Raw genomic sequence first — 14,237 nt, 5'->3', positions numbered from 1 at the left:
TTCCACAGATGCTAGATGATTTTTTTCAAAGATTCTCCAATACACCTCATCACACATAGAAGAGCACGTACAATCTCTCTGCGTTTGTACAGAGATTCAGATTGCCTGAGATTAACGTCCACAACAGCACAGGACTGTGGGATTAAGCTGGCTCCTTGCCTCTAAAAACAAATCACCTGTTTGAGGAGTATTTTGCCTAAGAAAATTTAGAAGTGTATGATAGTGGGATGGATGTTTGTATGTAGTGAAATAATCCTCATAGAATCGTCTAGGTTGGAAGGGACCTTTAAGACCATCTAGTTCAATCGTCAACCTAATTCTGATTAAAAAAAAAAACAAAACAAAAACACAAAAGAAAACCATACAAAAAAAAAACCCACATCACTAAATCATGTCTCTAAGCACTATGTCAACCCGCCTTTTGAAAACCTCCAGGGATGGTGCCTCAACCACTTCCCTGGGCAGCCCATTCCAAGGCTTAATAACCCTTTCAGTGTAAACATTTTTCCTAATCTCCAATCTGAACCTCCCCTGGCACAACTTGAGGCTATTTCCTCTTATCCCATTGCCTGTGACTTGGGAGAAGAGACCGACCCCCGCCTCTCTACAGCCTCCTTTCAGGTAGTTGTAGAGAGCGAGAAGGTCTCCCCTCAGCCTCCTTTTCTCCAGGCTGAACACCCCCAGCTCCCTCAGCCTCTCCTCGTAAGACTTGTGCTCCAGACCCCTCACCAGCTCCGTTGCCCTTCTCTGGACATGCTCCAGCACCTCAATGTCTTTTTGTAGTAAGGGGCCCAAAACTGGACACAGCCCTTGAGGTGGGGCCTCACCAGTGCCGAGTACTCAGGATAATCACCTCCCGAGTCCTACTCACCATGCTGTTCTTGATACAGGCCAGGATGCTGTTGGCCTTCTTGGCCACCTGGGCACACTGCTGGCTCATGTTAAGCCGGCTGTCCACCAACACCCCCAGGTCCTTTTCTGCCAGGCAGCTCCAGCCACTCTGCCCCCAGCCTGTAGCGCTGCAGGGGGTTGGTGTGACCCAAGGGCAGGACCCGGCACTTGGCCTCATTCTTCTTTTCATCAACGTAAATTTAGAATAAGTTCTTTAAAGCAGAGGGTTGCAGTGATTTCAGCTGAGTGGACAGAAGCAGACTGAGGCACAGTATCTGCAGGAACTTGGTGCGGCAGATTGCACACCACGACAGTGGATAAAAGCAGGAAGGTAAAAATTCAGTTTCAGGGCGCTCCTTAAACTTTGATGTTTCTGGGTGGGGTAAATTATAGGAGGCATTTCTTTGGCTTCACAATATTTGTAGGGACTTGTTACAGAATTATAGAACTGAAAGGAAATTAATGAGATTATCCAGCCCAAACTTCTGTCCCATCAGAATCAGCTATACTTGTGTTATTCCAGCATTTCATTTTTCTTGACTGTTATTAAGGCTTCCAATATGGAAAATTGCATAGTATCTTCAGGTACATCATTTCGTTTGTAGTTGAAAAGTTTTCCTTAATATATATCCTTAATCTTCCTTGAAACAATGTCTACCAATTAATTTTTCCCTCTTCTATCATAAACAAAGAGAATATATGATTTCCTTCCTCTCTGCAGAAACTGTTTATTTATTAGAAATGTATTTATTTATTTATTGCTGCAATCTAGATTGAGACTACTAACTATTTTCACCAATGACAAAGTGGAAAATTTTTTTGTATTGCTGTAGCAATCTCCTCCATAAAATGTTGAGTGCATAGAAAAGGAAAAACCCCCTTATATGACATTAGATTATAGATATTCAGACATATACCTGAAGACGCCTAGCTGTATCTTTAGACCCTACTCTGTTTCTTTTAAAAGATGGATGAAAAAATGTTCTTGAACATTGAAACAATCTGAAAATAAACAAATAAATTGTAAATAATTATATTAAGGGAAAGTAAATGAAACTTCTAGATTCTGTACTGAAGTAGTTAAAGGGCTGTCTGCCAGTAATCAGAAAAAAATAGCCTGTATTGAAGTTTTTGTCACATCTGAAAGGAAGAGTTTTCTGACAATGACATCACATTATAGATTAAACACCAGCATGCTGCATGAGTCCAGTTCAGTGCAGGATTATACCTATGGGAATATTTCAGCTGCCAAGAATATATTTTCTGCTTTTTTAAATTATGTGCCTAACTTTAAGCACACAGATTTCATAATTTTGGTTTCAACCTTTCTGAATCTCAATGTTGGTAGCTATAAAAGTATGATTAATTCAAAATCATTAATTAATAATTATTGAGGGGGTAAGATTAGAAGTCACAAATTTCAGGTAATGTGATTCAGAGCATTCAAGATAGGATTCCAGGTGCTCTGGATTGTTTTGTAGAAGAACCAACACTCTCAAGATCTTTCAGGTTTCTAGCACATTTGTGTGATTCAAGTGGCTATTGTAGGTGATATGAATATTCCTTCCTGTTCTCCATCTTAAGAGCATTATGAAAAATATTTTACAAAATATTGGTGTTGAGTTGTGGAGATGCTAAGCAAAGTGGTTTGCAGATTGTGAGCAATTTCAGGATACATTTTTATTTCAAACTATCTTTCCTCACTTCTATCAAAGGCTTCCTAATTTGGGCTCTTGTAGTCCCCGCGTCCATAAAATGTATTAATGACATGAGTCCGACATCATCCTAAAAAATAATGAAAAAAGGATCGTAGTGTAGTTACTCTTCAAATTAATGACTCTTTTCAGTCTTTTATAGGTTTCTTGAGGGTTCATTGTTTTCTGTCCTTTTAAACCATGCCCAGCTGTTAAATTTGCAGTAACTATTATGCAGTAATAAATTTGTAGTCCAATGCCAAAGGCCTAGGAGCTCTGACTTTGTAAAGACGCATTTTTATTATATCATACTTTCTGATAAATCGAGGGACAAAGGAAGTTGGACCCTGAGTCAAAGTCCAGTTAAACATTTCAGTAATTTTTCAAATATGCAGCCATATAGTGCAGGCAGCTGGAGGTTGGGCTGACAACTGAAGTATTACTTTAACAGCTGCTTCATTTCACTGTCTCTCGGCTCATAAACTTTATTTTTAATGAGCCTGCCTGTAAGACCACTAAAAAATGACCTTCACAGAGAACTACAAGGACCTACAGTGATGACCATAAATAGCATTCTTGGACAGTGCATAATATCACAGTGACCATAGCATAGCAGTACGGTGAAAAAGACATTATACTAACTCCTGATGAAAAAATTCCTTATTTTCACACTGAAAGATTCTTGTGGTAGCTGTGCAAGTAGTCCACTACCTTCAGCTCTCACTAATCTGGGCACCTTCGTTGGCTTTAATAGTTGTTGCACCATTTTATATCAACTGAGTGAATGGCCTGTGATTTTAACATTGTGTATAGGAGCTGTAGGCTGCCTTTCAAGAAAATATATTATGTAATACATACTGTAATACATAATATACATACATATGTAATATGTAATAATAGAATACATATGTAATACATTATGTAATAAACTGATAATAAAGAGGCTGCTAATTCTTACCTTGCCCTGCATGTTGCTTGCCAGACTGCTGTCAAAACTTTCTACTAATTAGCTCTAATTTTCACTCACTTTCCTTACCTAACACGCATTGCAACCTTCAGGTTTGTTGTGCCACTTCTAAGGGTGTGCTGCTAGTCTAACGCGAGGTGGCGTGGGCCTGGAGGGGTAGCTGAAGATGAAGGAAAGGAACTTCTGGGTTGGAGCTTGAGAGGGTGAAGAAAAGGTGCTCACCAAGCTGCCTACAAGTGGTGTGACCCAAGGGAGGAGAGGTACTTGTGCTGGGAAGCTGAGCTCTCTGGATTTGCTGTTTTTTTTAAGAACAGTTCCAAATTGAGCTGTAATTTTAAGAACCAATAATTCTGAGGTGCTTTAAACCACCTGCACCCCGACTCTGGCTACTTCTGAAGTAATAGAATTTATTAAATAGTAATTATTACTTCTGCAGTAATTTAGTCCTGTGGTATTGTGGGCGCTTACTAGACCTTTTTTATCAGTGTGTCCAAAAGCAATCAAAATGTCTTGCTGAAAGCACTATAAGGTATACTACAGCTCCCACTTCTGCTGCTAGAGAGCTGTAAAATCTTTCACTGAAAAGAGAGCTTTACTTGCTCAAAAGCTTAAAAAACAGGTTTTGTCTGGCATCATTTTAATTTGTTATTTGCGTTCCAAAACAGCTGAGACCCAGAATGATGTGTGCTATGCACGGTCCAAAACCAACAACAAATTGGCCCCTGCTGTCTTTAAAATGTGATTTTAAAGTCTAGCAGGAGCATGGAAAAACAAATGAGGGGTGAACATACAGATGGAGCAAAAGAAAGCAAAATAATCCAACATAAAATAATATGTGGAATAGTTCAACAGCTTTCCTACCGGTGTTTTAGACAAACATAAGAGTGCAGTAGTCTTTATGAGAAGTGATCATTTTGCTGCTGTTACTGGAATGAAAAGAACCACTTTGTTATCTCTTAAGCTCTGCCTTCAAGTTGTGTGATGCCTTTCCCACAGTACATCCCGAGGCACGTGTTAGATTTGGGGGTTCAGCTTTGTGGACTATCTTTTAAGTTTTATGTCTTTTGGGCTTGATTCAAGACTCACTGAACATTATTAATCCTCAAAATCTGGAAATACACTCTGGGGTCAATGAATAGCTGGACGAGTTCTACTACTCTGTGTTACAGTGCTAGCTGATGCTCTTTTAATTTGCTACCCAGAAACAGCGTGTGAGCAGATGAAGCAAATGGCAACATTTCACAGGAAGAATCACAAATCAAGTTCTTGTTTGCTTTTGCTTGTTCCCAAGAAAATAGTTCATAACGTTATGTATACAATATCAGATCTCTTAATTTACTCAAATGAGGTTTTTTTCCATTTTTCACACCTTTTTCTCCACTATTATTTTCCTACGAGATTACTTTCAAAACCTCGTTCTAAAATTAATAGAAAGTGCACAAAAGGATTTCTGCAAGGAGTTGACTAATTACTTATTACAGCATTCCGAAGACTGAGGGACGTATTTCTGCTGAAATACTTTTTTAAAAAAAATGAATTAACTGCCTCAGTTCTCCTCACTGAAATTTTTCTTGAAATTGTGCTTGTACCCCTGTGCTCATGGTGTAGAGTAGATCCATTCCCTGTCCGTGCTGCAGCAGGCGGGTGTTCTCCCAAGTCTCAAGAATTTCTAGGGACTCGGCAAGCCTGTTGTGGTCCATCCCAATCCCCGGCTGCTACAACGACCTAAGGCCATAGACATAACTTGGACAGACACTTTACCCAGCCCCAGCTGCATTACATATATCTAGTTTATCTCAAGACCAGTTGAGAATGTACCCAAGGTATGATCCAGCAGCATGAAAAAAGTATTTAGATCACGTATGTCAGAGGATGATTGCGTTTTTTAAATCGCTTTCACAAAAGTTATCTTGAACCTTTTAATCCCTGTACTATTTTTACTACATATCCTATCCTTTTATCTGTTTTTTCTTGTTGTGTTTTTTTTTTTTTTAATGAAGCTACACATATCCACACAAAGTGGCTGGGGAGATCTGGAAGTGACAAAAGGTCTATTTACACCCTTCCTTTCACTTCACCACCACATTATGTTATATTAGTCATCCTTCCCTCTGTATGTCAGTAATAAGGCCAAGTTAAAAAGCAATTGAAGGTACCTTTACAGAGATGGTGTCAGCATTTTGGTTGCTAATTGCACCAAATTTTCTCTTCAGCCCTCCTGCTTAGAGTGAGCTCTATCTCAGGTCATTTATCTTTTCTTTAATTTAGCTTCAGTTTGGAAGAACTTGCGTTTATATACATAAATTCAAATGTATCAATTTTGGTCTCAAAATTGGAAAGTCATGGGTTCGATGGATGGACCACTCAGTGGATAAGGAACTGGCTGGATGGCTGCACTCAAAGGGTTGTGATCAATGGTTCAATGTCCAATTGACGGCCAGTGATGAGTGGAATTCCTCAGGGGTCGGTACTGGGACCAGTGCTGTTCAGCATCTTTGTCGGAGACATGGACAGTGGGATAGAGTGCACCCTCAGCAAGTTTGCTGACAACACCAAGCTCGGTGGCGCGGTCGACACGCTGGAGGGAAGGGATGCCATCCAGAGGGACCTGGACAGGCTTGAGAGGTGGGCCCATGCAAATCACATGAAGTTCAACCAGGCCAAGAGCAGGATCCTGCACCTGGGATGTGGCAATCCCAGGCACAAATACAGGTTGGGCGGAGAATGGATTGAGAGCAACCTTGAGCAGAAGGACTTGGGGGTGTTGGTGGATGAGAAGCTCAACATGAGCTGGCAATGTGCACTGGCAGCCCAGAAAGCCAACCACATCCTGGGCTACATCAAGAGAAGTGTGGCCAGCAGGTCGTGTGAGGTGATTCTGCCCCTCTACTCTGCGCTCGTGAGACCCCATCTGGAATACCGTGTCCAGCTCTGGAGTCCTCAACACAGGAAGGACATGGACCTGTTGGAATGGGTCCAGCAGAGGGTCACGAAGATAATCAGAGGGATGGAGCACCTCCCCTATGAAGACAGGCTGAGAGAGTTAGGGTTGTTCAGCCTGGAGAAGAGAAGGCTCCGGGGAGACCTCATAGCAGCCTTCCAATATCTGAAGGGAGCCGACAGGAGAGCTGGAGAGGGACTCTTTGTCAGGAAGTGTAGTGACAGGACAAGTGGTAATGGTTTTAAATTGGAAGAGGGGAGATTTAGATTAGATATTAGGAAGAAATTCTTCACTCTGAGGGTGGTGAGGCACTGGAACAGGTTGCCCAGGGAAGTTGTGGATGCCCCATCCCTGGAAGTGTTTAAGGCCAGGCTGGATGGGGCTTTGAGCAACCTGCTCTAGTGGAGGTGTCCCTGCCCATGGCAGGGGGGTTGGAACTCGATGATCTTTAAGGTCCCTTCCAACTCTAACCATTCTGTGATACTATGATTCTATGAAATTCTTAAAAAAAAAAAGGTTGTTTAAACCATGCACTCTATATAGCATTGGCTGGCCTTGTGACACCTTTGTGATACATTATGCATCTTCCTGGGGTGCTGAGTCAGCTTTGAGAATTAATCAAATCCACAAGTTCAGCTTCTTGTCAGGATGATTCTTCTACCAGAATATATGGTTTGGATTACATTTATCACTGGCCCAGTACAGATATACTGGGAGAGCTACCATACTTTAGAGTATGCTCTCTTGACTGATACTTAGGAGAAATTAATAATTTATTTTGCGTGTCTTGAAAAAAACAAGCAGGATTGTTCAAAGTTAACCCCTTTGTGTTGTTAATACTACAGAAGAGAGCACCATAATCAGTTTACACCTAAACCCCCGCTCTCGTATTGACTAGCCAAGATGGGCTGGCAGAGATGAAGGGTGTATTTCCCTATAGTAAACTAAATTATAACAAGGACTGCCTTGGCATTTAATCCTTTCAGAGCTCTTGGTTTTTTAATGAGTGGCAACAGTGGTTGTATGGCTGGGCCTCTGTGGGAGACCAGTTCCCTTCTCCATCATAGCAGTAGATGCAGTCCAGCCCATGGAGTTAGCTCCTTTGAGAACATGGATGTTGAGAAATTTATTGGTGTCCAAAGTGAAGCAAATGGGTGAAACATGACAGCTTAAGAATCCTTCAGTATAAAATCCATGATTCTCTGGTAAACATAATTCTGTCATCATAGTCTACTATTTTGTCTTCTCTTTAACAGGATAAATTTTTAATAATGTCTTTAATATTTAATATTATAATAGCTTTAATGTTTAATAATTTTGGTTATGTTTAGAATTTATCGTACTTTTTTCTCGGTAAAGTAGGTTCTGATACTCATTTTGTTCTTCTGGTACAGATTAAAGAGCACCTTGCCAAAGGACAGAGGATGTTGGCTGGTGATGGCATGTCCCAAGTAACCAAGACACTATTGGATTTAACTCAGAGGAAAAACTTTTATGCAGGGGACCTTCTTATTTCTGTGGAAATTCTCAGAAATGTTACAGACACATTTAAAAGAGCAAGTTATATACCTGCATCTGATGGGGTGCAGGTAAGTGAAACATTATAAAGGTATTGTTTTAACTGATGGAGTTTATGTCAGTATACTGCATGTCTCCTATTTTACCCCTCTGAGGAAACTAAATCTTTTGAATGATAGACATAAAACATTGTTCACATAAAACTAAGATACAAGTGTAAAATAGGAAAAGACTCAGCTACATTTAATGAGACAGCTATCCAAAACAACACAGCAAGTGAATAATGTAAAATCCTTTCTTTGTAAAATTTTTGGTATCTTTCACTTTCAAGGTTTGGTTTAATTGATGGGGATGTTTTGGCATTTTTTGTGCACGAGGCGATTCACTAGTGTTGCTTGTTCTAGTTCGTTTCAGTTCAAAAATCTCTCCACAGTGTTTAGTTATGTAATTCTGGCATTGCTTCTTCAGTCCAAATACATAAAGCTCATTAAAATTGCACAGGGCTGATGGATAGTACATTTGATATGAATTTTCTATTTCACATGTTAGATTAACTCTTCTTGTGCAAGAGGCCAATTAAAAAACTACCAGGGATAAAACCACTATAATTATTTCTACATAATGGGCTGCACAACTTATTGTGTAATGTTCATTAAAATAAATATTTCACAGGACTTCCAGATCAGGATATTGGTTTCATCTATATCTGAGAATTTTTGACACTTCTCAGACTGTAGGCGTACTGAAAAAGAGTACTAAGGCATATGTATATATTATTTATGAAAAAGAGTGTTTCCTGATCATTCATAAATTAATAATGAAGTTATTAATGCAGGTCACGTTCATATTTGTTTGTGTAAAGATAAGCATAGATTATAAATACATTTTGGAGTATCTGCATGCAGATAATGGAAGTGTCTTGGAAAAGAAAATTTTTCCAGAGTTAAGTTTTCAAGAGCTTGCTGTTATATTTTCAGTTTCCTTGGGTTTCTGCGCACAAAGAAAAATGAACTTCCATATAAATCGTTTCTTCTTTTGACCTGTAGCCAGCTGAAAGTAATATTTTTTGAACAGCACTTTTCAAAAAGCATTTTGGTTGGACTATCTTTTTTTTTTTTTTTTAATTGTATAAGAGTCAATATCTTTTCCTACTTTCAGTAAGTTTTACTATTAATCAGGGTGTTATTACTGAAAAATTTCAACACATCAGCAGTCTGACAGCCCAATGTGATTTCTTCATGGTTCAGAGGCTCTACAGAAATCTGTGATAGAACCAGCCTTGAGAAACCGCTCAGCACAAGTGATTTTGTTCATAGGCTTAGTAGGTCAGGTCATTTGCAGTTTACATACATTAGAGAGAATTAGATTCTTTTTGCACTAATGACAGTACCAAAAGTTCTGTTCCTTTCAACAATGTAGAGCTGTTCCGAAAACTCGTAATAGTATTCTGGCAGAATTTAGCAAAAATTATTAGCACTATTTTAATAATTTTTGATTAATCATTTTGAAGTGAAGAACTAAGAAAAGGCAAAAATTAGTAAACAATATTCTGAAGGTAATAAGGTAGGATTTCTCAAACCATAGAAATAGCTGTATTTCAGGATTTAGAGGCCTTTATTGGCACAAAAATGCCAATATTCTTCTTTCTGAGGAAGCTCTGTGTGCTCTTCTAATTCCATTATGGTTTTTGCACTTGATAAAGAGTAGAATTTCTTAGGTGTTAGGGTTTTTTTGTTCTAAAGTAATTCTCAGGAAAGCATGAGTGAGGTTTAAAATCCCTGAAAGTCATAGTTTATCATTTCACATGATGTCAGAAAAGTAGATTATGACTTATGGGTAATATTATTTTTAAAGGTCCATACAAAATCAACATTTCCACCTCCAATAAAACTGAGAAAGGAAAAGCGTATATGTCAGAGCATATTTGTTTCTTATACATTCAGTCTATCTGGATAGTTCCTCTGCTGTCTGCAATCTCTGGCTTATATCCAGTATTAATACTCATTAATAGTGCAAAAGATGTGATTCAGGGACTCCATAACAAAAAGAATGAACAGAAAAGTGAGATCAGATTTGAAAATTTCAGGCTAATTACTCAAAATTAAGATGCCGCTACCTGATAAAATGACATGTGTTTAGGCAGACAGGTACCAAGGGCAAAACAAAGCTTCTAAAGTATGCATGTCTAGTGCCAATTGATTTATTATATGACTGTTTTTCTTTTTTTTCATATTTTAACCTTTTCTTGGCAACAATATTTGTGTATACATTACATATATAGTGTTAGGAAGAAAAATAAACATGTATGTGGCAGTTAATTTGTGTATACATTATTTGTGTATACATTTGTGTATACATTACGTATATAGTGTCAGAAAGAAAAATAACCATATATGAGGCAGTTAGACACTATGGAAGGTATCCTGCATTGGTGACTGAAAACAGCCATAGAGTAGCAGAAATAGTGGAAGACGAGTCATGCAATTATTCTACAAGCAAGGTCTTTCTCTTAGTATGGGAATGACTTTAAAATGCACTGAGGCTATGACATGAACACTGTGCTATGACTTGTGTAAGAAGGATGCTACCTGGTATATAACTGAAATTTTAAATAAGCATAATGTAAGCAACATTTTGGGATGCTTTCCAAAACTGGTCTAGGAGTGCTTTAAATACCTTCCAAGGACAGGATGGCAGGAAAGGAGCTGCCTTTCAGGACAGGATGGCAAAGTTAGTTGTACAATCCCCTGATCCAGCGACCAACAGGAAACGAGGTCTCTCCCCAAAGAAGTTCAAGCAGTATAATCCCATTTGTATTAACCACAGGGACCACTGCTCTCAGTCAGGGATTAACAGGATAGCCAAATGCTTCTTTTCCCCACCTTCTCCCTCCCCCCGCCACACTCCCTGTGCTGAAGTCCCAAAGTGGAGGTGACTTAAGGCTATCCATTCATTCCTCCTAGGGAGGAATTCTTTTCTGACTGTATAAAAAGATTTATGACAGCTTTATTCCTGCAGAGAGGGTCAAAGAACTTGGACTGAAACAGAGAACTGCAGCCATTGTATTACGGAATAAAAAGAGTGAAAGGAAGGAAATCAAATTAGGAAAACATGGTTGTCTATTCCTGACTGTAACTGGCATTATCCTCAGAAAAGCCTGGGAAAAAAATAAAGGACTTCAAAATTTGACTCTGGCTGTCACAACATTTTGTATAGTGGCCAGTTCAGTAACATGAAAGCCCTGCCAGGAAGGAGCTTGATTCTACAAGGAGGTGCAGTGTTTACTGCAGTAACACTGTGAGATCGCACCCATAATGCTTCTGAAATTTAGCCTTCATACCCGTCAGTCATTTTACCAATGTTGTTTCCTGCAGCATTAATGCAATGAGCAAGAGAATAGTGAAAGTAGGTGAAAGACGTTTTAACCCCTATTCTCCTGGCACATTTTTGGAGTGCACCACAAATCTATTCAGCGCTGGAGCAGCCAAGCCATTTAATTGCCTCTGTCTTTAATTCACAAAGCAGCAGTATTGCTGACTGAAAAATCTTCGTACATCTCAGCCTCCAGTGCCACCATAAATATGACACCAACCAGGGATAGAAATAGAGAAAAAAATAGATCTCAACAAGCAAGATGTTACAGAATCACAGAATCACAGAATGCTATGGGGTTGGAAGGGACCTCTGGAGATCATCTAGTCCAACCCCCTGCCAGCGCAGGTCCACCCAGAGCAGGTCGCACAGGAACGTGTCCAGGCGGGTTTTGAATGTCTCCAGAGAAGGAGACTCCACCACCTCTCTGGGCAGACTCTTTCAGGGCTCTGCCACCCTCAAAGACAAGAAGTTCCTCCTCATGTTTAGGTGAAACTTCTTATATTCCAGTTTGTGCCCATTTCCTCTTGTCCTGTCCCTGGGCACCACTGAAAAAATATTCTTGTCACTATGTTCATATACATAATTTATGAATTATTGGCAAGTACAAAGTATATATTAAATCAGTTATTTCTCATCTTTTATTTGTGGTTGAGTCTAGGATTATTTATAAGCTTTTTCACATATATTTCTATTAATTATTGGTTATTTCAATGCTTAATGCTTTCATGTAACTAAAATAAACATAAAATTTAATGAACACATAACATTATTTAAAAAAATATGTAATTTATCATCTCCAAGAAACCTTTATACCTCCAGAGTGTTTTTCAGGTAACCATCTAATCTCCTCTGGGATAGATCTCATCACACGGACATGGATACTTTTTGCAATTAAGGCTTAGACTTTTTCTTATTGGGAATCACTGGCTGCAATGTAGTGGAAAACTAGATTTAAACCAGCCTGTTAGTGTGGTAATTGATCCCACACTGAGCTCCATGCTGCTGCAGCTGGGCTGCTGCTGACACTCTAGCAAGTTAAACTTGACTAAAATCTGTCGACCACATCTCCATGGTGTTACACTGGAAAAGTGCAGATCTACTATGCTTTAAAAAGTGTGTTGCTCAGCCAAAGTCCCCCTATGGCTCACTCTACCTAGTAGAACTCTGCCAACATCATAATGTCCTACAGTAGATGTGGTTATAGTGCCATAAAACTGCTTTGGCCAGTATAGATTATTTTACCTGGGGGACCAATAAAGCTGTATATTTTTCCTAGCTGAAATTGCATTTACACAATTATGATTTGCCAAACTCTCCCTTTTCAGTATGCTTTATTTTGCTGCTAAATACCTGAAACCTGAAAAATATGAAAGGTATTCTTGGTATATAGGCAATACATAGCTACATTTTCCTCTTCTTATCTTCAGCTTGACTGGAAATTTCTCTTCTGTATCATTGCAAATTGGAAGAAACCATGAGAAGACTTTTCTTTTATGTCCTGTCTTTAGTCCTCATCATCCCGTCCCAATGCATACTTGTCATTTTCACAGGAGCTCACTGAGCTATTTCCTTTCTTTTCATGAAGTTCTGTGTTACCGAAGCTTACAGGTATTTTGCTACTGACTTCAGTGAGCAAAGAATTGTGCCCTCATTAATATACAGGATTATTTTTCCCAAGTTCACTGAAGTGTCAGCCACCTCTATAATAAATTTGCCAAGTCAAAGCAACTTTTATTTATGTAAATTTTATGGCTAACATAATTAGCTTCCTAATGATGAGGCAAAGATGTATCCTCTTGCTTGTCAAGTAGTTAGTGTTAGGACTAGATTAAAATGGCAAAAATGTTTTTATGTAAAAATAGTTTTCATGTAAAATAATTTTCACAAGTTTTATTCAATTTTGTATCCTACAATGTTTTACTTATATGTTTTTGAGACATCAAAAGTTTATGTGATATCTCAGATTTTGAAATTAATGTCTTTTCAAGCACAGCCACAGTATCCATGGTACATTAAGGGTGGAAGTTATTTCTGCTCTCATTTCAGTCACTGAGCAGTCGAATGCTTTGTACTTTCATTACACAGAATCACAGAATGATATGGGGTTGGCAGGGACCTCTGGAGATCATTCAGTCCAACCCCCTGCCAAAGCAGGTTCACCCAGAGCAGGTTGCACAGGAACGTGTCCAGGCGGGTTTTGAATGTCTCCAGAGAAGGAGACTCCACCACCTCTCTGGGCAGACTCTTCCAGGGCTCTGCCACCCTCAAAGTGAAGAAGTTCTTCCTCATGTTTAGGTGGAATTTCTTACATTCAAGTTTGTGCCCAATTCCTCTTGTCCTGTCACTGGGCACCACTGAAAAAAGACTGTCCCCATCCTCTTGACACCCTTCCTTTAAGTATTTATAGGCTTTGATCAGATCCCCCCTCAGTCTTCTCTTCTCCAGACTAAAAAGACCCAAGTCCCTCAGCCTCTCCTCATCAGAGAGATGTTCCAGGCCCCTCATCATCTTTGTAGCCCTTTGCTGTACCCTCTCCAGCAGTTGCCTGTCCATTAGTAGTGAGTTAAAGTTACTTCTTACTTAAACTTTACTTAAGCCCTATTTACCGCCCCACCTCCCTCCCCCCCCCAAATGGCTAAAATGTAAGTGCAAGTGAGTAATCCAAGTTTCAATAGGGTTCTATGATTGATATTCCACTCAAAGATTCTTTACAGGTTGCAAGGATCTTAATTGCACTCTTCAGCTAAGGTCAGTGGAAACTACATGTATCTTTTATGAAGGAACAGGTAAATTATAACTGGCAGAGTACAGACAAAATTGATATTCTGCACAAAAAGTGATGCAAGGCTGA

At 39.2% G+C, this 14,237-nt stretch overlaps 1 protein-coding gene across 1 annotated transcript in view; it reads left to right on the top strand.

Annotated features, from left to right (window-relative positions):
• The window catches only part of ADGRB3 (adhesion G protein-coupled receptor B3), a 491,554-nt gene that overhangs the window by 232,115 nt on the left and 245,202 nt on the right, over positions 1-14,237 (top strand). Inside the window, exon 9 of the mRNA XM_074154077.1 lies at positions 7,888-8,082. Within this exon, the coding sequence (XP_074010178.1) occupies positions 7,888-8,082 (195 nt within the window). The remainder of the gene's footprint in view (positions 1-7,887; positions 8,083-14,237) is intronic.

This window comes from Numenius arquata, chromosome 9 (genome assembly GCF_964106895.1).
Source record: "Numenius arquata chromosome 9, bNumArq3.hap1.1, whole genome shotgun sequence".
In the NCBI taxonomy this organism is placed as follows: Eukaryota; Metazoa; Chordata; class Aves; order Charadriiformes; family Scolopacidae; genus Numenius; species Numenius arquata.
The sequence above is the reverse complement of the archived record's forward strand: the minus strand, read 5'-3'. Positions and strand labels throughout refer to the sequence as shown.